This window comes from Terrapene carolina, unplaced genomic scaffold (genome assembly GCF_002925995.2).
Source record: "Terrapene carolina triunguis isolate 2854851 unplaced genomic scaffold, T_m_triunguis-2.0 Scaffold236, whole genome shotgun sequence".
Classification (NCBI taxonomy): domain Eukaryota; kingdom Metazoa; phylum Chordata; order Testudines; family Emydidae; genus Terrapene; species Terrapene triunguis.
This window is the reverse complement of record NW_020664587.1, coordinates 17,895,869-17,920,675: the sequence shown is the minus strand read 5'-3', so window position 1 is coordinate 17,920,675 and position 24,807 is coordinate 17,895,869. Positions and strand designations below refer to the sequence as shown.

The following is a 24,807-nucleotide window of genomic DNA, read 5'->3' as shown; positions in this document are numbered from 1 at the left end:
AAATATACTGTAGTGTTGTCCTAAGAGTTTCAAAAATACTGAGAACACATTAGACTGTAGACTTTGAAAAGTATTGTTGAAAACCAGTTCTCTAACAGAAGAAAAACTACCTTTGATTTCCCTCCTGTTCCAAAGTGGCACAGTCTGAAAGATCCATTTTAACAGTAAGATACCAAGATAAGAGGAGTTTAAAAGGGAAGAGCATGACTGTCCCTTGAAGAACTGATCCACTGCTAGTATTGATCTCTCTTTCCCACAGACTTTGTCCCTCTTCCACAGGCACGGAGATTGTACAAGATTTTCTTTTCTTCCTCACAGCGGGGCTTGTACCAGAATTGCTCACCGTCTGCAAAATATTGATGACCGTTTTTGCAATAAGACAAGGCAAGATTGCAAACCCAGCATGTATGGGGGAAGACAGGAGAGCTCCTCTGTGAGACAGTGACAATTGTTGACTAGGCTTTTTCCCCAGCTCAGGAGCTGTACCACTTACACTTTATCATAGATTCCAAGGCCAGAAGGGACCATTGTGATCATCTAGTCTGACTTCCTGTTTGGGGGCGGGAGGGAAGCCCGTAGAATTTCCCTACCCATGCCCTGCCCACCCTCCTCAAGGGGGTTCTCATGGTAGGTACTGGAGCAGCTTATAAATAAGACATTCAATAACGTGCCTATCTGAGCAAAGGAATTGCTCTGTAGAGATTGGTGTGTCCTTAACTAATTGAGTCCTCCTGCCGCTGCCTGTCTCTCCGCCTCTTCCTTGCAGATGCCAGGTGTCGCTTGCTTAGTTACAAGAGGGCTGGTGGTGACTCGGGAGAGGTGCCCCTAGTACTGAACAGCAGCTCAGCTTTAAGCTGAGGTGCAGGGGCAAAAGTCTGGACAGGAAACGGGAAGATTATTTTTCCTGGGCGACCTGAGTTTTCCTCTCGAACCGGCAGCGTGGCCGCTGTTCGATTCAAAAGGCACTCTTCAAAGGAGCTGACCCTTATTGTAAAGGAAGACCTGCTGCATTAAGTCATTGATCGATTGCAACAGTTTTAAGGAACAAATACCTGATGGGTTCCCCCTCCCCCCCCCAGAAATATCAGGAAGGGGCAATTTCAAGCGGCATAAACTCCATTTAGCTCCATCAGTGCAACTACACTTATGGGTCAGCACTGGGCTAGCCGTACCGGGTGCTGGGCATTGATTGCTGAACAAGAGCTATTCCCTAGCGTAGACCTGGCCGGGGATTAGGAGCTGGGAAGCTAGTGGGATCTGTCAGACTTCTGAATGAGTCTGCATAGAGAGCAATGACATGAAGGCTTCTCTTCCCATTTTCCTCCAAGTACCACACTCTCCTGGTATTTCCCATCTGTAAGTGGTGTGTGTAGCCCAGGAGTAAAACAAGAGAGCGCAGCCCTAATGAAAATGCACTGGAGCAATCTATCTCACCTGGAATTACTTCTATCTGAAGAATAATTTTTTTCTCTCCCTAGGTAGGGGTAGAGAGTGGAACAGTTTGTTCTCGTGTAGTCAGGGGCTGGGCCAGCTTGTGTCTTGAGCAGCCAGATGGTACACTAAGCAGCAGGATTGTGTTCTGCTGGATTTAAGCTTTTTCTTGCAGTACCAGAAAATAAAAGATCTGCAAGAGCAGACCAGTGTGCTGCCCAGAAATCCGCCCCATAGCTGGGCGTACCCAGGGGCAGCTACCTCTGCTGCCTGGTGGTGTGAATTACTGGCTGAGTGCTACGACCCAAATCTGTACCTCACCAGGTGTGCGGTGGAGGGAATGGCCCTTCTCTGCACTGCCTGGCAGGGCTCGGAGGTGCGTAGGACTCTGTCTGTACTTGCTGTCTGGGAGAGGCAGGGGTTGCTGCTGTTGCCCTCCACCCCAGGATTTCTTCGCATGACTGTCACGGTGCTGCCAAATTAACCTGTGGGCGTCTCGGCAGCCGAGCAGCTGTCTGTCCATGCGGGTGTCCGTATTTCGGGCGCTCTCTTTATTCACTGTAGGAGGGGGGTGGAGTGGAGCCTGTGCTACCTGCTGCTAATTTGGAGCTGTCACGGTGAGCCTCCGAGAGCCCGAGCAGGGAGCAGTCAGGGCTCTGTAGGGACGACACCTCGTTCCAGTCTGACTGCAAACGTGTTCATTCAAACCCACCCAAAGCGCTGGATGAAGCTGACGCTCTGCAGAGTCCGTGTGTGTTGGTTAATCCTCCTGCTGGCGTTCACTGCCCACAGTGCGAGGCCAGGCTTGTTCAGAAACAAGTTCAGGACCTTCGGGGGGGAGGGTCCACCAGAACTTGCTTCCTTGTGGGCAATAAAATAAATGTCTTTAGACTCCTCTGCTTTCTGCTGCATCCCAAGAGTGTGAGCACTAGCAGATTCTCATTCAACGTGCAGAGTTATCCAGACTGGCTGAGCTTTACTCGACCCATAGGTCGCGTGTTCCATGGGCCACCTTGGCTCTCTGGTGCCGGTAAGGGGTGTGTGTGTGGAGACACAAACCAGGGGCACAGACACATTCTCCCTTGATGGCTCTGCTGAGGGGTATCTCCAGGGCTCCCAGCATGCCCCCGCCCCACCATTCTGTGAGTGCTGGGAGCTGTGAAGGGGCTGGTGTACAGCTAGCTTCAGACGGCCACTTCAATCAGCTTGGCAGGGTGGGGATTGGTCCAGGCAGGCTCAATGGGGGCTGGACGCTATCTGAGTCCCAGAACCATAGACTGGGCTGCACGTTCGCTGCTTAATGCTGGCAAGAAATTCTGCTCTGGTTATTCCAGTTCATTAGACTGGGCTTCTCCTTCCCTCCTGAAATGACTCCTTTCCTTGATCTCCTCGGCACTGCAGCTAATTGCCAGACCCCTGGGGTGGAAGGATTCAAACAGTCAGTATAGGGCGGGGATAGATGTGCTGGAGAAAGACAGTTCAAATGGAACTTGTGAGGAGGGCCAGCACACACGTGGCAATAGCATTTTACAGGTCAGCTGGCAAAGCCTCCCCCGGGGCCAGGTGACTGAAGGGAAGTGGCAGCTCGCTGGCATTTACTGCCTTTGTCAGTAACGGATACGTCTCGGTGGTAATGGAGGGAAACCCGAATGATCGACAGCTTCAGTGCGATGATCTGATGCTCACAGGGGTCACGGCTGCATTGGCCTCAGCGCTGTGACTCAGACACTTCCATCCCGGCAGCGAGCTGGCAAAGGCAAACTCCAGGTTCAGCATTCAACGTGCAGAATTATCCAGACTGGCTGAGCTTTACTCGACCCATAGGTCGTGTGTTCCATGGGCCACCTTGGCTCTCTGGCGCCAGTAATGGGTGTGTGTGTGAGAGACACTCCCTTCCCCCCAGTCGGAAATAGACGGGAAATGAACACTGCTACCCCTCCAACAGCTCCTATGGGGAGGAGAGGGGTACGTGGCCACCTCCCACCCCCCCCCATCCTCCAGGCGTCTCTTTGGGGGTATCAGGGCTATTCTGCCATCTGTGGGGTGAGGGGCAGGGCATGATGCTTCTTTGGGAGACTGACTCTGGCCCGTTGTGAGCACCACCACTTTGCACTCCAGAGAAGCTTTGGCTGGAAATTAGTTGGCCTGTTTCTACATCAGAGTCTGGTTTGCTGCCCAGGGCCGAGCCGCTGCGCTTCTCGCCCGGACTTCCTTAATGATATTTAAATGTAATCTTCAGAGTGTGAATCTTAATTACATGAAATCTGCAGCACCTCGTAGCTCCTGTCAGTGCTGGAGGCACGTAATAAAACCTCTGCTGTGCTTACAGGACGGAGGAGGCGCCTTGGTGCTTTGTCCGGGGATTAGTTCCTTGAAGATCTTGGGCTTGAATTTACTTAAAGTAAATTTGAGACAGCAAGGGGCAGATTTCCAGACGTGCTGAGCACTAACAGCCCAAGTACTCAGCCTCCTAAAAACCAGACCTTTCATATCTCAAGGTGGGAACCCAAAGTTAGAGACCACTTTGGAACACCTGGGTCTTGGCTTGAATGTGTAGTGAGTGCCGAAAATGGGGAAATTGTCCCAGATCCAGATGATCACCCAGTGGTAATGTGCATTGATTAGCAGTGGGAATGTCCTCTGATCTACCTGGCATGAGATTGTGGGTGAATTTCTCCCACCTTTTAGTACTTTGATATTCTGATCCATTTCCCCCCACTGGTCATGGGGCTTGGGAATCTACGACATGCCTACACGGAGCACTTGTAGCTCTTCCTCGACAAAGGTTCTCTTTTCATCCATCCCCGTGTGTTAAGAAGCACACGTCCTCCCTGATAGTCTGATACAATGTCTGAAACATAACAGTGAGTTAAGCTTAATAATGGCAATCAGATGGATGAGAGGCCAGGAGTCAGCCTGGTACAGGGGGCATCAGTGGTAGCTAAAATCCATGGGAAGAACTCCGGAGAGAAATTGCAGTGAGAGCAGTTTTGTAGTTCACAAATCGCAGGTGTAGAGACAAGTGAGATTGATGTTTATACAGTACTTCGAATGTCCAGTTTGCTGTAGACCCGTGTAGCTGGGACCCTTTTCTTCACTGACATCAGGAAGGGGGCTGGCGTGCAGCTGAAACTGTGCTTTCATGTTACTTCAGTCACACAACAGGACACATGGAAGTAGCATCTGTGTAGTCCACACGCAGGGCTCCACCTAGGGACCTGCAGATCCGGTATGTGTAAAATACATAAGACAACCTGTGAACAGCTGTTCGGTCCTTTGTAATGAAAAGTCACTAACAATGTGTGCGGTGTTTGTGCCATAGTTCTGAGTAACCGCTCCATTTGCCTCGCACTGGAGGAGAAGGTACCGGCTAGCCGCAGACTGAAAGGGGATTTGTGGAATCACTGGTAGTGTGTGCTGGGTTTTCAGATGACTCGACACCTTAAGGCCAAGAATGCTACTGGGAGAAGTGAGCTAGAATAGATCATCACTAAGAAAAATGAAGACTGATTCTTTTATAGGGAAAAGGGGCTGTTTTAACGGCTGCCCCTCTATCTGTGATGCATCTCTCATCCTTGCCCTATGTAGGGGAATAGATTATGCAGTTAATCCCTGGCTCACTCTGGGGGCCTGTTGCTCACACCCCTCCCTCTCCTACCTGCTGATGTACTAGACCAAATCCAGTTCAATGGTTCATCCACCTTTTTCTCTTATAAAAGGTTTCACCCTGGCATTTCATTTAGTGACAGCAAAATCTGTGATCATATACAATGGACACCAGAGAATTTGCCCTTGTCTCCAGGATTGTTTTTTCCTCCCCCCCCCCCTTTTTTTTCCCAGGTGGGTGAAGTGAGTGAGTTCTCCACCTCTGCTCCTCAGTGGAGCAGAAGGGTGGAAGTCCAGTAGTACAGGAATGATTTTTCTGCAGCTAGGGAGAACAAGGCCCACTTGCCAGAAAGATCTTTGTCTGTTGGCCTGTGAAAACCCAGTATGACCCAGTCTAGGCAGGTCTGCCCAGGGGGAGGTGTTTACAACCTGAGTGATAAATCTTAATCACACTCACACCCCTCCCCAGTGTTTGGTTCCTGGAGGAGCTGTGGGTTGCATACAATACAATATGGTCCCCAAAGATATTGCATGATATAGCTGTTACAACTGAGAAGGGGGCAAGGCTCCAAAGAGGATCCCGTGAAATGCTGGGTAAAATCCAATTTGCTAGCTGGCCGACAGAAGTTTCTGCTCTTCCCTTCTGGTATCTCCTGTCTCTGAGGGCTTGTCTACACGCAGATGTTTATGTTGCCTTATCCGTTTCTCGGCTGATACAGTTTACAGTTAAAGCAGTATGACCTCCCAGTGTGAATGCAGTTATAACAGCATAAAGGGGCTCAGGGACCAGGCCGCTTTAACTCTTTGTCTAAATCAATATAGTTACAGTGAAGCAAAAGCTGTGCGCGGAACAGCTCGAATATAGCAAAAGCCACTGCAGAGTTTCTTTAACACAGAAAAGTGTTCATGTTCTGGACATCCACCTCTCTGCTCTGTCTCGTCTTCCCCCACCTGGCACCTCAGAAGTAGGGTGACCAGATGTCCCGATTTTATAGGGACAGTCCCGATTTTTGGATCTTTTTCTAATATAGGCTCCTATTACCCCCCACCCCCGTCCCGATTTTTCACACTTGCTGTCTGGTCACCCTACTCAGAAGCTATAGGCAGAGTTGGAACTCCTCTTCCCAAAGGAGTGGGACTGAATGTGGGTCCTGCAGCCTTCTGCTCGACTTCTGTTTTCCCCCTGGGCAGCGCCAGCAGCCTGTCTGACTGTGACCCCACTCGGGGAGGGTGGTGCTGAGTTAACTTGGTAGCACATTAGAGAATGCTCTGTCGCCTCCAGCTCGGGGGCTTTGCTTGGAGGCTTCCCTGTTGTGACACACCAAGTTTAGTCTGACATGGACTCGCACACAAAGGTAACTACCATCTTGAAAGGTGGTGTCTGAAGATTTTGGAGAGGAGAGACAAATCTTAGCTATCATACAGTGTCAGCTGGTTCTGCCCGGCTCTCCCCTCTCCCAGGAACCTGAATGACGAGGCTTGGGCATTCTAATCAGTCATGGACAGTGATGGAAAAGAAGCCCTATAGGCAGAGGCAGAGTTGACAAAGAGAGACTCGCAGAAGGAAATGCACTAAAGCTGCACTCCCGCTCTCTGAGCTCAGCAATCCCACTGCGGGGGTGGGGGGGGGGTGGGGGGGGAGAAGTGGGGGGTGGGAAGAGGGGTTTTATGGTAGAGCACCAATGTGCCAGTGTCCATACTCTGTCTGTTGCTTCTCTCACAACAGTGTCTGTATTTTCTTCTATGCCCTTTCTGAGCTGGTCTGTCCAGCCTTCTTGGCATTCAAATCCTTCCTGAAAGCTACGTCTACCTCAGTCCCCACAAGCAACCTGCCAGGCGTTCTTGGCTCGTAGCAGGGCAGCAGGTGCTCTAGTATATGTGCAAAATTAAAGTGGGGAACTGAGACATGTACCAGGCGCCACCCTGCCCCCTCTTCTCCCCCTGTTTTCTCTTTCCCTTTGGAAGCTCTGCAGGGCAGGGGTTTTGACCTCCTACGTCTGCCCAAAGTCCAGCATGCTTTGGGTGCCGCTGCACTGCATTAATTTTCATTTATGTATCTGCCGGATACAACTTGCACCCTGTCAGAAGAGAGACAAGGTCACTTGGCTCAAGACAGCAAGTTAGAACAGCGGACGGGATGAGTGCCCCTGGGAATTCGAGGGCGGGGATGATGGCTCCCATTCTCCTTAGTGGTCTCCAGAGCAGTTCCCCTGCTTTTCCATTGTCCCTTCGCTCTCGTTAGCCTTGCCTCGCCAGATCAGACATGTAGTCCATCTGGTTCCGCGGCCTGCCTCCCAGGAGTGGCCAGCGACTTGTGATTCAGAGGGAGGAGGCTGTCTGTAGAAAGTGCCTGGCGAATTGTGCAGTGCTGAATGTGCCGTCTGGACTTGTCCCAGGGGTGGTGTGAATGTGGGTTCTTTCTGCTTGAACGTGCATGCTGCCCTACTTCTGCCCACCCCTCAGTTACGGGGGCACAATGATGGGGGGGGAAGGGCCAGAGCCCTGATGTCTGTTCATCCTGGATCATTGGCACAGAGCGGACTGGAGCGCTACAAAGGAGCTGACTACGGAACTTTCAAACGTCATTGTGAGGAGCCACACACAGATAAATATTGATTTTTATTTCTACTCTTTGGCGAAGAGCAAATTAATTCCAGCTCACGTTGTTTGTGGCTATTGGATTAATAGGCGGCAGCGCTACTCCAGCTGGGACAGTGGCATTTCTCTTTGTATGAATAGATGTCAGCTTGAAACATCGTTTTATCTATACGACCGAGTTGAAATTTGCTGCAAATGCTCTTGCCTTAGGGGAAATGATGTCACTGTTTTACCGCCGTGTGACAGGAGCTGGCTTTGGAATAGGGACTTTGAAGGTGCTCGGCGTGTGTGATTCATCACGAGGCCTTGACACAGCAGCACAATTATCCTCTGTGAAAGCCAGTTCCCTCCCTTCTAAACCGCCATCCTATGCAACTGATGGATTCTAAGGAGAAAATCTGTTTAGTGCTAAATTCTGCCCTGTCCCTCACCGATGGACAACAAAGAACTTTCTCCTGCAATGCTGTGTGCTGGTGTTTGTTGCCACTGTGCTTCAAAGGGGGTCTTTCTACAGTCTCTCGGGACCTACCCCATGGTGTATTAATTTGTGTATAATACCTAGAGCTTTGGGTGAGCCCTGTTAAACGAGCAGAGAGTTGAAGGGGCTAGTTTCTGAGCAGAGGTTAAGGGGAACCTAAAATGTATAACAACCCGCTCCTCGTTTGCCCCTGCCCTTCAGTGTTTTCCCTGCAAGAAACACCCACCACCAAGTGGTCATCCATGTTCTGCTTAGAACAGATTATCAACAAGCCTCAGAATGAACCTGTAACCCCCCCCCCACCCCTACTGCCGAATGCAGTAATGGAGTGTATGATGATGTGTGTAGCACTTGGAGTGGATAGACCAGGTTAATCCAAATCGGCTTGCATTCCCTCTCCAGCTAACTAGCTTCTCTGGCTCCACGCCAGGGACCTGTTTGAAGGAGGCTGGGCTGGTGGCTCTATGACTGGGAGGATGTGAGGGGATTGAACGTTCCAGGTTTAACTCGTGAGGATGTGTACACGTGACCAATAACAGTCCATAAACATACTGGTCTGAATCACTAGGTTTGGCGTGTTTGTCCTGTCATCTCTCCTTTATGGCCTTTTCATGAATGCATGCTATTAAACATCTCGGCACAGAAAATTAACACACATTAAAAGTGTACGAACTTTGTCAAATACAATTTCTCACAAAAAAATGAAAGGAATTGATTTTAGAAGACTACTGAGCTGTAGTGTTAATTATAAATGATCGTATAGGCGTTTGGGGGAGAAACTGCAGGCGTTATTGATTCGTGCTGGCGAGCATACAACACTTCCACTATAGCTATGAATTAAACAACATGAACAAGTTCAATAGTGCTAATGCATACTGTGTCCTTCAGGTTTTTTGCCTCTCTCCTTTAGAGATGTCTGTAGGGTTTGTGGGTGAACAAAGTAAGTTGAGACAATGAGAAAAATACAGATCTGTCAAAAAGTTCAAAAATTAAATGCTTAAGAGGTATATAAAAAAACAAAGGTAAAGGTGACCATATTGAACAGCAGAGGAGCCATTGTTCAGGGAAGTGAAGAATTCCAGAAAGGGGGAGTCTGATTTCGCAAAGACAGCTATCTAGAAGAAACAAACTCATGACCAAAATTTGGCTGCAAAGCCACAGTGAATGTGGGAAGATCCCAAGGGGGAGATAGATTTATCATAGGAGCTCAAGTAGAAGGTGAAAAGCCAGTGTGGCAACTGCTCCAGAAATTGTTTATTGGTCTGAGGATTGGGACAGTGTCCTCAGGCTGTTATGGAAACATGATTAGGAAAAAAGCAATCTGTTTCCTCCTACACTTACAGCTAAACAAACCCTCTCGATTTAATACATCTGAGCCTCACACAAGAGCGAAAAGGGGAGAGAAGAAAGAATAGAAGAAAACGTGTTTAATTACAAAGTCCGCTTCTGTGCGGGTGTTTGAGCCGTAAAGCTCTACCCTTGGCTCTGAACTGCTGCACGTCAGTGGGCAGTTTTCTACCTTCTATGAATGTGCCACTGCCGTGTGAAGCAACCGGCATCCTTAGCTTTGGTTAGGAAAAGTGAGTTAGAGTCTTGAACAGAAAAACCCTCAAATCCAAGGGACTGGGTGGCCTAGCTCTAGCATAGCTTTCCCCCCTCCCGCCCCCCCAGCCGGAAAGCAGGCTCTGGCCACTCTCGGCGCACAGTGGTACCCCCTGCTGTCCTGTCCTGGGAGCGACCTGCGACTAGAAACCTCAGTGGGATTCCCACATGCAGCTCAGGCCCCAAAGCCACAAAAACGGTGTTTGTGTGAGACCAGTGAGTTGCATTTTTGCAGAGAAATGTGTGTATTTGTCCCCTAATGATGCGCTCTCTTCTGTGGGGGCTGCTGCTTGGCTTTGTGGAAAAACATTTGTATGTGGCCCTGGGGCGTCTCCTGCTGCGCTGCCTTGTTTGTGGAGGAGCTAGAACAGGGGGAATAACATCCTTTCTCCCCCAGAGTTCGGGGAATCTCTTGTCGGTACCTTTGCAGAGAGGGGTCTTGAGACGAGGAACGTGGCTTTCTGCGTCGGTTCAGGGTTAGCATCCCATGTGAGGCGCTCAAAGGTGAAGACGGTCCAGTGCCACTTGTTGAGAACCTGACAAACAGGTGTCTGAAGGGCTCGGGGTGGTGGCCCAAAGAAGATGTCTTGATAAGCGACAAGGGGAGGCAAATCGGAAGGAGCAAGAGCAGAGGTGTAAAAGTGAGGACCGTAAGCGTGGATTTTTGGTGGCATCAGAAAGGGGAGCCAGTGGAGAGATTGAGAAGGGGTGAGGTGGTTGCGGGAGAGAGGCACTAGGTGGAACACTGGCCTGCTCTTGTGTTCACCACTCAGATGGTGGCGTGTCCAGACTCCCCACCACACGAATGCTGAGGAAGCGTGTATGCGAGCCGTCCCTGCAGTCTGAGTCACCTACAGTCACACTGGGGCCTTGCACTCCCATGTCTCTAAACCATGTGACTTTGCCACTTTGAGCTCCAGATTATTAAGCTGGGTTCTCGGTAACTACAGCAAATCAGAGCTGCGAGGCCCTGCCTGTCTGCCCCCCCCCCCCCCCCCCCCCAGTGCTTGTGATGTCACAGTCGTGTTAGATGCCGATCTAGCAGGGAGGTGAGTTGGCAGCGGTCACAGTTCGTTTCAAAGCCGTTCTCTGAATGCTAGGTGAAGATGAATGCAACTTCTGAGAATGCCTCCTTCCAAATCTGTGGGGTTTCTGTCCCGCGCTGGAGCCCTGCTAATGCAGTGGCGGTGGGGGGTAAATACCCCAACTCCTGCTCTGACAGCTTCCTGGGGGTGCGGAAGGCTGGCAGCTGCACTGAAATTTGGAACTTCACAAATAATTTGACATCCTGTGAGCTAAAGTAGCTAAACTTCCTTTCAGTCAGATCCCTCCTGCCTTCACCATGCCGCTCTCCCTCCTGCGGAGAGCTCCTCTGTGACCTGAATCTTGTGGCTCCTGCCACGTGCGCTGCAAGCTGCCCCTCCAGGCTGGGGTGTGTGCTGAGAGATTGCGCAGCATGGTCAGAGCGTGTTTCGCCGTTATTGCGGATGGGAGAGATTGACATAACTGACTTCATTTCTCAGTTCTTCTCTTATTATTCTGGATTGACCTTGCCATGAATTCGGTGCTTTCCATTTCCACAGAGAATGTCTCTCCCATCTGAGTGCTGGATTGGCTACATGATGCTGTTTTGTGACGTTCTGAGCCCTGCCAGTATCCACAACCATTTAGCCTTTTACAAATGCTTCAAAGTGCCTTGCAAGGAGCCGGAGCTCCCCTCACAAAGCCCACCTCCGCGTGATTACATCTGAAAACGGCTCCATGGAGGAAATGTTCAGAACATCCTCCTCTATCCTGCGGCTTGGAAAGATGAAGCTCACATTCAATACGGGGAGTTCCAGATTTTGACTGGACAACACACAAGGCAGCACAGCATCCTGGGCGGGGGGTAGTGGCCAGAGGCTTTGCTCCCAGTTTCAAGGAAAGAGCTACTAGCACGAGCCACAGGAGCAGCTCTGGGTTTTTATAAGCAGAGGCATCATGCAGGTGGGCTAAGAAATCCAGCCCCCCCGGCAGCAGACAGTTGTGATCTTCAAAGTGCTTGTCCTGAAATTCACCCAGAAGGGAAGTCCTCTCCCAGTCCTGCTGGAGCAATTGCTGGTTTCCATTCGCAGGTCCCTCACCTTTTCTCTACAATATCAGCCTACCCCTTTTGAAGGAAGGCGTGGAGGAGCAGACCTGTACCACTGCTGTTGGGTGGAGAGGAAGCATATAGAGGAGTGTGTCCTTGTTTTAGGATTAGCATTAGGTTTCATTCCTAAATCCATAATAGGAAGTGGCTTCCACCTCGTATTTAATCTCCCCTCTGTGCTCATCCTCTTAATTTTATGCTAAGCTGCCATATTTACTCAGGTCTCTGCCCCACTCCTCTTTGCAAAACAATAAGCATGTTTCAGTTAGTCAGGTGAATGATAAGGCCACAGAGAATGGATTATTGATTTTCACTGGACTCTACTGATTTGCTGGGTCAGTTTCAGTGGGTTTTAACATGCTCATGCTCACATTTGTCTGATTAAATACCATGGCATAATTTAAAAAGCGCTCTGCAGCTGCTGCTTCTGCATTATGCAGAGCCAGACAGACACTCAGCATGAACCTGGGAGAGGAGGGGAGCTGTACTGCTGCGCTGCAGCTAGCCAAGCCCTATCCAGGAAGGGTTCTGACTTTACCAGTGTAATAAAGCTGCAAACATTTAACTGTGACAGCTGTAACAAGCAAACGGCTGTGGAATCCGGGCAGTATGGGAGGATTTCTGACCGGGACCCCTCTCTGCAAATAAAATTTACTTCCACAACGGACCTTTGGGTACAGTGAACCCAACAGCACAGTGGTTCTCGACCTGTGGCCCAATCAGCACAAAGCTGCGGCCCATGTGACATCCTCAGAGCCATACAGGTAGTATTGGATGTGGCCCACATAACACGTTGTGGGCCACATATGCGGCCCCCGATGGTAAACAGGTTGAGAACCACTGCAGCAGCAGGATCACAGCCCCTGCTATTACTTACCCCTGGTGGGTTTCTACTTATTTAAATCTAGCCGTGTCTCCACGGTTCTTACAGCAAGATGGCAACAGAAAACTGGCTGTAGATTTTCCCCTTAGTGAGAGTGGCTGAGATTGAATCTCTTTAATCTCTTGGCCGAGTTATAAGATGCCACTAGCATTATCCCAGCCCGTCCTCCTGTTCTCCTAGAGAAGAAGAAGTGAGGTTCTTACCTACGAAAGCTTATGCTCCCAATACTTCTGTTAGTCTTAAAGGTGCCACAGGACCCTCTGTTGCTTCCTAGAGAATTGTCTTTCCCCGAGGAGCCACGTTACTGCCAATTCCATGCTGAGAGGAGCTGCTCTACACTGATGTCTGTCCCGATAGGATTGTGAGCTGCAGATGGGAATGTGGACAGGAGAGCAGACGCTGGCAGTAGCTGAGTCCTGCACTGCACTGTTAGCCATTAGGCTGCAGGACTCTTAGAATTTCCATCTCAGATGCTATGTTGGCATCCAATTAAATCCCTCTGCCACCACTTAATTAATAACTGGACTCCATCACTCAGCCAGGTCATGATGGGACATGGTGCAGAGCCTTGACCTTTGAGTCTGTCTGTGTCCCCCGAGGACCTGGGGGGAGGACGGTTCTTATGTGCAGGTCACAGCGCCCCAATTACCATAGGTGCCGCTGCAGAGCAGTTTTCACTTGCCCAACCTAAGGATTATTCGGTGTCGCTTTGTGTGCACTGGCAATGGCTTCACGTTGCTTGTGTCTAAGTCACTATCTCATGCTACAGTACTTGCGTGGAAGAGCTGGAATCCCATCTGTGGGTCTAGAGCAGTCTCTGCTCTAGGGGCCTGGCTGTGCAGACACTGGAGTGGGACTCCAGAGACCTGCATTCAATTCCTGGTTCTGCCACTCTTCCTGTGTGACCTTCAGCCAGTCACATGATCCGTACCGCCATTTCCCTATCTTTAAAACGTGGTTAATACTTTCCTACCTTACAAGGAAATGGAGGATAAATTAATTGTTTGAGGCTCTCAGTTACTATAGTGTGCTGTGAAATGGAGAGGATGCGGCAGTTCTGCTGGGCAGGGGAAGACACAGATGTCCTACCATAATCTGAGCAGCTTTGCCATGTGCGTCTGAATGCTGCATCCCTACTAGCATCTGCTCTCCTTCCAGAAAAGGTCAGGCATGAAAGTTGATGTCACTTTCTTCCTTTGATAGAACCATCTCCACTCCTCCCTTCACAGAAATGCAGCAGCTGTGTATGTAAGAGCGAACCGTCCCACGGGTGCATCTACCAGGTTATCTATCTGCCAACCTACAGCACAAATCAATGATGCTTGTTTTGCTACTATTTTGAGCGCGCACAGTGTTTTAACAAGATGGGAACAAGTGCGCTTGCTGTCAATACAAAGAATAAAGAATGCATGGTAAGTGAGTGGTCGCTTGCATGGGCATCAGTGATGGGACTAGGAGGGAGGCAGGCAGTTTGGTATGCTTGGCACCACGAGTTTGGTCATAGATTATTGAGTCATTACCATTATTTAACATTTATATTGTGGAAACACCTGGAGGCCCAGGAGTGGGGTGCAGATGACAATAAAAATGGTGATGCCATTATGTAAATTGATGGTGTGTCCTCATGTGAAATACTTTGTGCATCATTGGTCACCCCCTCTCAGGAAGGATAGTGCAGAATTTGGGGCGTGGGAGTGGGAGAAGATTGGAGAAGGATTCCAGAAATGGTTAGGAGGCCTGGAAAAATTCTTTTAGAAAGAGACATTGAAAAGTTTGGGGTTGTTGTCCTTAGAAAGGAGACAAGAGGGGATTTGATAAAAGTCCATGACATATTGAATGGTCTGGAGAAGATAGGAGATTGGGGGATTTTGTTCTCCCTAACACAACAAGGGGACATTCAAGGAAATTCTTCATCAGCATCATGGCAAATCCCACAGGAATGTGGCCTCCTTGCAAATCGAGCACCACTCTCTTGCAGCAAGTGAACAAACAGGAAGGGACAAATCCAGTAGAGGGGAAAACGCTGGGCTTGAGCTTTTTGCAAGGTTTGCTTAAAACAAAGACTGCCAAAAATATACGGTATTGTGCTCTCTTAAATCGATCCCAGCTAAGAGAATAAGAGCAGGATCCAAGTCCTAGTTTGGCTTCCTCACCATGATTAAGGGCCTGTGGTTTGTTATGAATTGGGAGATCTGGGAGGCAGTTGTTGGTTTCCTATTTCAGTGCATCATCCTGCAGCTTCCCCAGCATTCTGGTGAGTGCCAGGAAGGACGACAAGGAGAGAACAGCTGCTTCAGTGACAAAATTTCTCCCGATCGCTCTATTTTTGCTTCCAAGAATTCTGAGCTGACCTGACTGGGCTTAGGAGGCTTAGCTTGCATCCCATACAGAATTAGCGTTGACAACGGCCAGGCAGTTAGTTTTTTGCATGGCTGTAACATTGTGCACGAATCCTATTTAATTTGGGTTTTCAGAGACAAGAGCAGATTCACCGTCCGTTTGCAAATAGGGAAACAATCCTTGTTTTAAGGTTGAAAGCTGCACAAGCTGCGATCGATACCCACTGCAGCAAAGCTCCTCTGCTGTACAGAGCTGAGAACGGGCAGCAGCTCAGCGCAGCGCCTGCAATACCGACATTATGCAATGTTGCAGTTTCTGCCGGCCGTTTACGAGAAGATGTCTCTTACCGCCTGACGAAGACGAGTGGGCAGCTCTGCCTGAGTTACAGACCTCTGGGAACATGGCACATTGGCCTTGGGAAAGTGCTGGGCTGGAATTCTCTCCCGTGCTGAGTGGGACTTGCCGTCTAAGCTGTGAAAGCATTTTGTTGTTGTTACTGGACACATTTGGGGAAGCTTGTCGGCAAAGCCTGCTCCATTCTTTCCCCGATGCTCTTGGTTTGCTTGGCTGGTATCGGGTAAAGCACTCTTGGAGGAGGTCTCATGGACATGGGCTCTGATTCGACACTGAAAGTCTATGGCTACTGAGCATGCTTCTCCTCTTCTCTTGGTGCACATGTACCTAGAACTGAGACAGGACATTGCAGGGATCAGGACATAAAACAAATGTGGGTTTGGGGCAAGTCCTGAAAGGCTATTTATGTAACATTTAAAAAAAAAATTCTCTCATTTGCATGGTAGACCTCAACTCTGCCAGCCAGCAATCCATACATGTGCCAGACTCCAGGGAGCATAGAGAATACCAGAGAATGGCTAGCTGAACTTTGCTCTCAAGGAAGAGGAAGGATTAATAAAATGCTTCATGCCGCACCTTGATTTGACTTGCAGGGCGATGTGAATTCCAAAAAGACTTTGCAATAGATGAAAATCTGCCTTTCACTTTGTGTTGCCTGAGCATTCCATTGTCCGATGAATAAATGTCATCCACAGCTGAGCCTATATCTCTGGTACTTTGTCCTAAGATCACAATTGTAGCTGCCAGGATTATATCACGGTAAAAAATGAATGAACCGGAGTGCCCTGGAATAATTTCTTGTAAAAGGAACAATCTCAGCAGTGAACTCCTTAACAACGATAAGATATGGGTGTTTTGTGGAACTGTGCAGCTGGGAAGTTTAAAAGTGATTAAGTTTAAATATTCAAGAAGCTGATGAAGGCCTGATGCAGGCATAGCAGCAGGGCCGGCTCTGGCTTTTTTGCCGCCCCAGGAGGAGGGCGCGGGGGGAGGGCGGCCGGAGCCCCGGGGGGAGGGCGGAGTGCCCGGCCGGGGCTCCGCTCTCCCTGGCGGCCGGGGGGAGGGCACCGGGGGGAGGGCGGCGAGCCCCGGCCGGGGGCTCCGCTCTCCCCGGCGGCCAGAGCGCCGGGGGGAGGGCGGCGAGCCCGGCCGTGGCCCCGCTCTCCCCGGCGGCCGGAGCTAGAGCGCCGCACCGCCCCCCTCCAGGTGCCGCCCCAAGCACAAGCTTGGTGGGCTGGTGCCTGGAGCCGGCCCTGCATAGCAGACAGCAGCACCTCACAAATGAGAGGAAGGAGAAGCAAGCAAAGTGTGGTGCTGAAAGTTATGTTCTGCTCATACGTTCGGCTTGAATTCCAGCTGAGTCAACCTCATTGCAGCCCCTATTGGCTCAGCTGGAGGTGGCTCCCGCAACAGACAGAGGAGCTGCCCAATAGAGCAAAGGGGTCCTGGTTGGAACTCCTGCTCCATAAGCCGTGCAGGAAAGCGCGTCTATCCAAGTCTGTCTGTCTGATCACACCACGACTCTCACGCATTTTGTTTTCAGGCTTCTCTCTTCCCAAATGCTTTTAGGGTCACCATTGAAACTAATGACTTGTTTGGTTGAACCTCAAAGGTAATTTACAGAGACTACATGGGAACCAAAAGTTTATTAGTTTGTAAGTTCGTATCATTCAGTATCGATGACTATATTACACCATCTCACCGCCCACAATCCATCTCCTGTGTCGGTAAAGCCACACGCCTCCTGTTTGCCCAGGCTTGCAGCCTTGTGGCTTGATTCTCATTTACACGGACACCATTCTGGCCTTAGTGTAAATGCTCTGTCATTGTTGGCTCTTCCCTCCCATTCAGACTGTGGCTAAATCCTGCTGCTGCTGCTGCATCTGTGTCCTCTCTGGAACTTTCCCTGTCCCTCCTGACTCCTAAAGCCCATGGCCATGCATTATTCATCACCTGCCTCATCCTGCAGCCACCTCCTCCTTGTCCTCGCTCAGAGCCCCCCATTGCTCTCCTCATGCCTCTCCAACCTGCTGGAGCTAAAATCTGGCAACCTTGACTCCGCGGAAAGGTTTCTGAACACTGAGACCCAAAGCAAAGGGGGCCTCAGGACTTGGGGAAGGTTGGTCACTAACAACTGCTCCGTTTGCTTGTGCTGCCAGAACTCGGCTTGCCATAACAGTCTGTCTGTCTCTTCACAGCTTGCCCTACTGGATTTTATAAGCTATCCCCCCGACTCCCTCTCTGCTCTCCCTGCCCCGAACGCAGCTTCACACATCGAGAAGCCTCCATGTTCTGCACGTGCCAGAAGAACTACTCCCGGTCCCCGTCAGACCCGCCATCTGCCTCCTGCACCCGTACGTCTCTCTCCAGCAACATCCGTGGTTCGGTAAATGGAAGGGAGAGAGAGGAGCCAGCCAGAGCTGCCACTGCCCTGGGGCTGGCCAAGCCTATGATAGGCCAAGGAGGTGCCCCCAACCCGGGTGGCAAGGCCACCAACACCCAGGCAGAGCCGCTTGGCCTCTATAGCTGTGTCCCGGGGCATTAGCATCACCGGGAGTTATTCCAGGAGCACCCGCAAGGAGCTCGGTGCTCTCCAAACAGATAGGAAAAGCCAGGCCCTACCGCAGGGAGCTCACAGTCGGAGGTTACAAGGCCTGAAATCTGGGGCTCTGAACATGCCAGTAAGGATTGCCGGCATTACCCCAATAAAACGAGGGCATGCTTGTATAGACACAGCCTAGCACGGCTCACGTTTTTAATTAAATGGCATCAAGTTAATTACATTTGATTAATAGATACTACGGTGATGAGCACTTTAGAATTGCTTATATAATAAGCAGCAGCCTTCGTGGTTTGACTGACAGCTAGCCCGAGTGAGAGGTGTCTTATTCTTGGCCTCACTGCAGAGCCAGATGGCTTGGCTCTAAGCTATTTCACCGTGTGAAGCAAGCAAAGCCAAGTCTCTAGCTTGGAGCAGTGTGAGTAGCCGGCATGTGTCAAGTGTCTGCAGGTATCCGACACTAAGGCTCTGTCTGCACTGCAAGGACACTGCACTGTGTCCTTAATCTGGGTTAAAATAGTGAAGTTACGGCATCTTGGCTTTTCACTCCAGTTAGCAGCTTGAGTGCAACCCCATGTTCCCCTACAGGCATTCATTTAAGCTGCTAATGCAAGTTAAAAGACAGGCTAACGTAGCAGTGAAAATGCAGCAGTTTGAGTTAGCTAATGCGGATTAGCTAACCTGAGTTAAGAACACGCCTTTTTCTGCAGTGCAGACGTACACTCAGGGTATGTCTACACTACAGGATTAATCCGAATTTAGATAATTCGAATTTGGGAAACAGGTTGTATAAATTCGATTGTGCGCGGCCACACTAAGCACCTTAATTCGGTTTTTAACCACATTAATTCGGTGGTGTGCGGCCACACTACCCCATTACTTTAAACACAGTAATTCGGTGGTGTGCGGCCACACTAACCCTAATTCGAATTAACAAAATCGATTTAGGCTCTACTCCGTTCGTTGAGGTGGAGTACAGAAATCGATTTAAAGGGCCCTTTAATTCGAATTAACTGGCTCTGTAGTGTGGACGGGTGAAGGGTTAATTCGGATTAACGCTGCTAAATCCGAATTAATCCCGTAGTGTAGACCAGGCCTCAGACTGCAGGGAGACCGATCATTAATCCTGTTCTGCCTTGCTCAGAGCTTTCTTTAAAACGTTGCTTCAGTGTGGACACTCTCCGTGCTGCACCTGCAGCACATATTGCACAGGGCTGAGGCTGCCCAAGTGACGCCTTGTGTTACTGGATGGCATTACGAGTGCCCTAGAAACAGGCTGTCTTGGATCCAGCTTTTCCTCTGCCATTCTGTAATTTCCCCTGAATTCCAGTGGCAGTGCCAGTGTGGTTATAACTGTGACGGCCCCGCACTGGTGCTGCTGGTGGTTGCACCCAGTGCACATGCAGTGAAACGCTCCCTCTTCTGCTTGCAGGTCCCCCATCTGCTCCAAGGAATCTCATCTACAGCCTGAAGCAGTCCACGCTGGTTCTGGAATGGAGCGCACCAGCAGACTTGGGCGGCCGGACCGACGTCACCTATAACCTCCTTTGTGACCGCTGCTCGGCGGCTCTCCGGCGGCAGTGCGAGCAGTGTGGCAGCAGCGTTGGCTTTGTGCCTCAGCAGACGGGATTGGTGGACAGGACCGTTACCCTGGTGAACTTGCTACCACATGTTAACTACACTATCCGTGTGGCAGCTGTCAATGGCGTCTCTGATTTCAGTGCCTTGTCAAAGCCTCAGTACGCGGAAGTGAACATCTCCACCAGCCTCACAGGTACGGGCCACCCCTGGCTGCACTTGCTGCTTTAACCCCGCCCCGCCCCGCTCCTTCCTGTGAACGTCTGGGACTTGCACTTTGTGATGCAAGAATCCCGAAGGGGTAAAAAGGGAGTGGTGTGGAGAGCCTCCCCCCCCCCCCCGGCTGACTCTGCGGCCTGTGGCGATTGTCCAGCATGGCAGTGGCACAGCCTAGAATGAAGTTCACTGTCTTAGAGTTCTGACCATTTTTGTTAACTTAGAGCTCTCCTGGAAAGTCCAAGGTTTTCTGAGCAGTTCTGCAGCACTGAGCCCCAGGGCTCCCGGGGAGGAACAGTCAGGTTAGCACCCGCAGCGGCCATCACTTTACAGAAGGGACGTAGGTCATGTCCACTGCTGGGCCAATATGCTCCTCTTGAAGCAAGTGACGAATACAGGAGCCACTGGGCCTGATATGCAGGAGTGTGATCCAGAGCAGCTGTTTCTGGAATCCCAGACATGCTCTGAGGACACAGTGCTGGGGCGTGACGTTCCTCGGCAGAGCTCCTGGGAATGCCTGGTTGGATAATGTCTCCCCAGTAACATGAGACCATCTGCCCCTGGAACTGGCCTGTCCAGCACTGCACCTCTTTCTGCTGCAGCCCGTGCTCCATGCCAAGCCGTCAGGGTCTGGGCTGGTGCTAGCTGAGGGAGCAGCAGTTTCCAGAGTCTCTGAAAGAACTGCTGACCCGTAGGCACTCCCTGAGAGTGCTGGGCTGGGAGGCTGGGGGATACAGTGCGCAGGGCTGAGTAGTCACGTCACAGTTCCCTGCATTCCCAAATGTGCTGGCCATGTTCCTGTCCTAGTCCATTTCCTGGCACCTTCACCAGGAAGCCAGAGATCCTCTCATTTGTCTACCTGCTCTCATGAGCTGTTAGGAGTTTTTCTAAGATGGCTGAGCGAGCCGGAGGGGTTTACACTGCTCGGCTGGTGTTTCCGTAGCTTTGCCTGCTGGGAGGAGGTGATTGCTCACATACAGCTCGGCCAGTGGATTTCCCCCACACGAGGACTTGGCAATGCCCCCCCCCCCCAGGCCTCTCACCTTCACCCCGTCTGCTGGATACTCAGGGACACGCAGATACTACAGCAGTGATGAGGACCATACCAGTGCCTAGGCAGATAGATGGGAAGAGACAACAGCAGCTCTGTGACACTCGGGCTGGGTTTTCATTGCTAGAATACAGAGAACAGAAGCGTGCTGGGTTTAGAAAAGCCCATTGCTCAGCAGTGAAGATGGACAGTCATTCCTCTGCTGCAGACAGGGCCAGATTAACGCAGGGGCTTTAGGGGCTGCAGCCCAGGGCCCTGGGCTAAGGGGGGGCCCAGGGCAGCAGGGCTCAGGCAGGCTGCCTGCATGCCCTGGCCCCACGTTGCTCCCGGAAACGGCTGGCTGCTGGCACGTCTCTGTGGCCTCTGATGGGTGGGGGGGGGGAGCGGCTCTGCGCGCTGCCCCCCTGCTCCTAGGGAACCGGCCAAGAGCCCCGCTGTGCTGCCGACCAGGAGCTGCCTGTGGTAAGCGCCTCCCGGACGGAGCCTGCACCTCGCACCCCCTGCTGCACCCCGACCCCCTGCCCCAGATCAGAATCCCCTCCTGCACCAAACTCCCTCCCAGAAAGAAACGAATATAACAGCTGTTCTAAGGGAAGAAGCAGGATATTTTGAATTAACTTAACTATATTCTACATGTTTTGAGACTGAAATGTAACCACAGAACGGCTTTGTTAATTAGAAGGCAAGTTTAGTATAGCGTTGGTAGCCTTGGTGCCATAATTGTGATCATTTTGTTTTAAATTAGGAAAAAGACTTGTAGACAGGGGCCCCACGCAATCTAGTAGCCCTGGGCCCACGGGAGAGCCCTTAGCTCTCCGTGTACTGTGCTATTTCAAAGCTACACGACAGTCACTATTCTGACAGTGAGGTTCTGAGCTCCATGGAGCTGTGAGTCCATTGCGTGATTAAGTTACAGTTTGAATTTATGGATCACAAAAATGTCTTCAGGGAATCAGTTCTTGCAACCCAGCCACGTGAAACTCCTTAACAGAGAGTGATTCAGCGGCTCACTGTCCCACGGGAATAGGAGAGCGTTAGAATTGTTGGTTACATTGTTTTCTCCAGGCCACGTTTCAGGGCACAATTTCCCATTGTAAATGTCTTCCTTCCCCTAGGGGCTCACACCTTTAATTGCCTGACCTGAGCAGAACGGAGGAGCCTTTCTGTCTGCATGCCAGAGCCCTTCCCTGGTGGAGAGGGGCTTGTTCCCACTGCTCCAATCCCGTTCTGTTTCTGCAGGTCCCTCTCCATGATTTAAACCTCCCCAAGGCAAGCCGGGGAGGGCTTGTTGTGTCCTTGTCTCTCCCTCTGTTGGTGTTAATTTGCATGAAAATCCATTCCCCAGCCACAGTTAATGGAGAGGAGCCATCTCCATGTCCCTCTCCATAGGAATTGGCCAACAATTTAATCTTGAGAGATTAAACTTTGATCTTGTTATGAATAATTTCCCCACCATTTGATCAAATGTTTTTGTTCACGTTGCTGCTTTTTCTTTCCGTACTCAGTCATTTCTATGACTGTGCAGTCTAGATGCAAGGCCAACATGGACCCGTCCTTCTACACAGGAGACCTCTTCTGGGCAGTGGAGAGTCCTAGCGGGGTAAAAAGCTGTTAGTGCCTGAGCTCCTGTTAACCCCGTAGGTCCAGGGAGTCAGGCAGCCAGGTGGCTTGTAGAAAAAGTCAGATTAGCCCCCAGGGAAATGCTGTGGCTGCAGGAGAGCTTGTTAGGGGAGCTCTCTGAGAGGCAAGGGTGGGAGGGACGTGTGTTTGAGCCACTCACAGGTCACTTTTCAGAGTAGCAGCCGTGTTAGTCACTGAGTGACAGATTCTTGCTGCCATTGGAAAAAGAGACTTTCCTGGCTTGGCAGCAAACAGGCAGAATGTGTTTCCATGTTGCTTTGACTTCTCCACAGGTGGGAAGCCAACACTGGTCACAGCTGGCAAGTGGGGAAGGACAAGAGGGCTGATTTGCAAGTTTCCAGAACCAGAGGGTATTAGACACGGGAACTGGGTGAATCTGTTAGCTGACAGGGATGGGAAACAGAGAGAGGTTTCTCTAAAGCAGGGGCTCTCAACCTTTCCAGGCGACTGTAGCCCTTTCAGGAGTCTGATTTGTCTTGCATACTCCAAGTTTCACCTCACTTAAAAACAACTTGCTTACAAAATCAGACCTAAAAATACAAAAGTGTCCCAAGCACACTAGTACTGAACAATGGCTGACTCTCATTTTTACCATATAATTATAAAATAAATCAATTGGAATATAAATATTGTACTTACATTTCAGTGCACAGTATATAGAGCAATATAAACCTCATTGCCTGTATACAGTCCTGTGGCGCCTTATAAATTAACAGACGTATTGGCGCGTGAGCTTTCGTGGGTGAATACCCACTTCGTTGGATCCGTCTGTGTCCCCCTGGTTGAGAACAACTGCTCTAGAGGAGCTCCCACAAAGGTCTCCCAGCAGAGGGCAGTGGGGAGACAGGTGCGCTCAGAATCTGCATCCTGAGTTATTATGTCCTATAGGATGAGACTAAAGCAAAGCTAGGACAGCAACTATTCTGCAAGATCCCTCCTCCACCAGTGAGCGAGAAGCAAGTGGCAACACAAGTCAGATTATCCTACACCCCAGATGTGTGTATTTAACGTGTCCCTTCTCCTTCGTAAGTGGGAATCCTGGGTGGTTCTCGCAAACTGCTTAACAAATACATGACTCCCAAAGAAACTGAAATGCAGACAAAGAACGTGGCAGAAGTAAACTATTCCAAATCAAGGTCTCTTGTCAAGCCGCTGAGATTCCGGATGCAGATGGCAATACAGAAACTAGCTAACCAGCGGAGACTCCTGCACCATTCAGGAAGTTTCCTGAAGCATGTTCATTTTTGCTGCTGAAACTGACTTTTATCTCGGTGGCGAGAATCAGTGGAATTACTAGATTGGAATGGCCGATTTTGTTCTTTTTGTGTTTGGTCTTTTGGGGGTTGTGCTGAGTTGCAGGAGACCCAATTCCTCTGTTTTGATCTGTCATGTAAAAAATGACGGTGATAATTAACTTGTGCCCACCAGCCAAGAAGGAAAGGAGGGCACCTTCCCACACCAAGGTGGCTTACAAGTCTGACTTGCCTGCAACATTCCTGCAAGATAAGAGACCAACCTTCCGTGGTGAAATCCCTGCACCTGTGTGTGTGCCCTGCTCCGGGGGGGTCAGACGGGAAGAGCAGCAAAACTCATTTTGAATGTGCAATCCAAACTCTGGGCATTGCAGTCGCAGTTCCCGGGGCCTCCGCTTTGTTTAACAAGCTGTCACTTGCAATTTTCTGTGAGCCTTGATGTTCCCGCACGAGAGAAGCTCTGTGCCCCAAGTTAAAGTGGGCTGTTAATGCACTGCAGAGCATAAGCCCATTCTGCGAACTCTGTCCAGGTGAGATGGGCAGGGCTGAAGTTCAGACCTGGGGTTCTCCGCAAACATGCGTCTTCCAGGCACTCCCATTGTGGGGGGGATGTGCTTCCCTGTACTGCCAGTGGAACATTTCTTACATCAGGGAAAGACAGTGAGCAGAGGAGAGCTTGGGGCAGTTTATATTCTCTCCTGAATGGCCGGGGCTCCTGCCTGCCTGGGGGGAAGAGTTTCTTTTTCAAGGGCTTTTAAGCTACTGGTCGGATCCTGAACGTGCACTGGTCTTGGTCGAGGTGCAATAGAAAAGAGCAGTAACCAGGGGTTTGGGACTATGGCTCATCGCTCTGAGCCGTTCCTAAGAGCCTGGGTACGAGAATCGCTGAACTCCTGCTGATTTCAGAGACTTCGGAGACGGGTGTTGGACTGAGCCAGGCACAGGGAGGCTGTAAGGGGGTGGGGGAGGGAACGAGCTGGTGCCCTTGAAGTCCAGCTTTCCCTCTGGCCTTCCACCTGCCCCTTTCTGCCTTAGAGCCTGGCTACCTGTGCGGCACACTGTGGCTCTGAGTCTGGAGTCTGTGA

General features: G+C 50.5%; 1 protein-coding gene across 1 annotated transcript in view; it reads left to right on the top strand.

Moving 5' to 3' along the window:
- Positions 1-24,807, top strand: part of EPHA10 (EPH receptor A10) — an 87,392-nt gene that overhangs the window by 19,839 nt on the left and 42,746 nt on the right. Inside the window, exons 3-4 of the mRNA XM_024202899.1 lie at positions 17,622-17,777; positions 19,416-19,757. Coding sequence (XP_024058667.1) covers positions 17,622-17,777; positions 19,416-19,757 — 498 coding nt within the window. The remainder of the gene's footprint in view (positions 1-17,621; positions 17,778-19,415; positions 19,758-24,807) is intronic.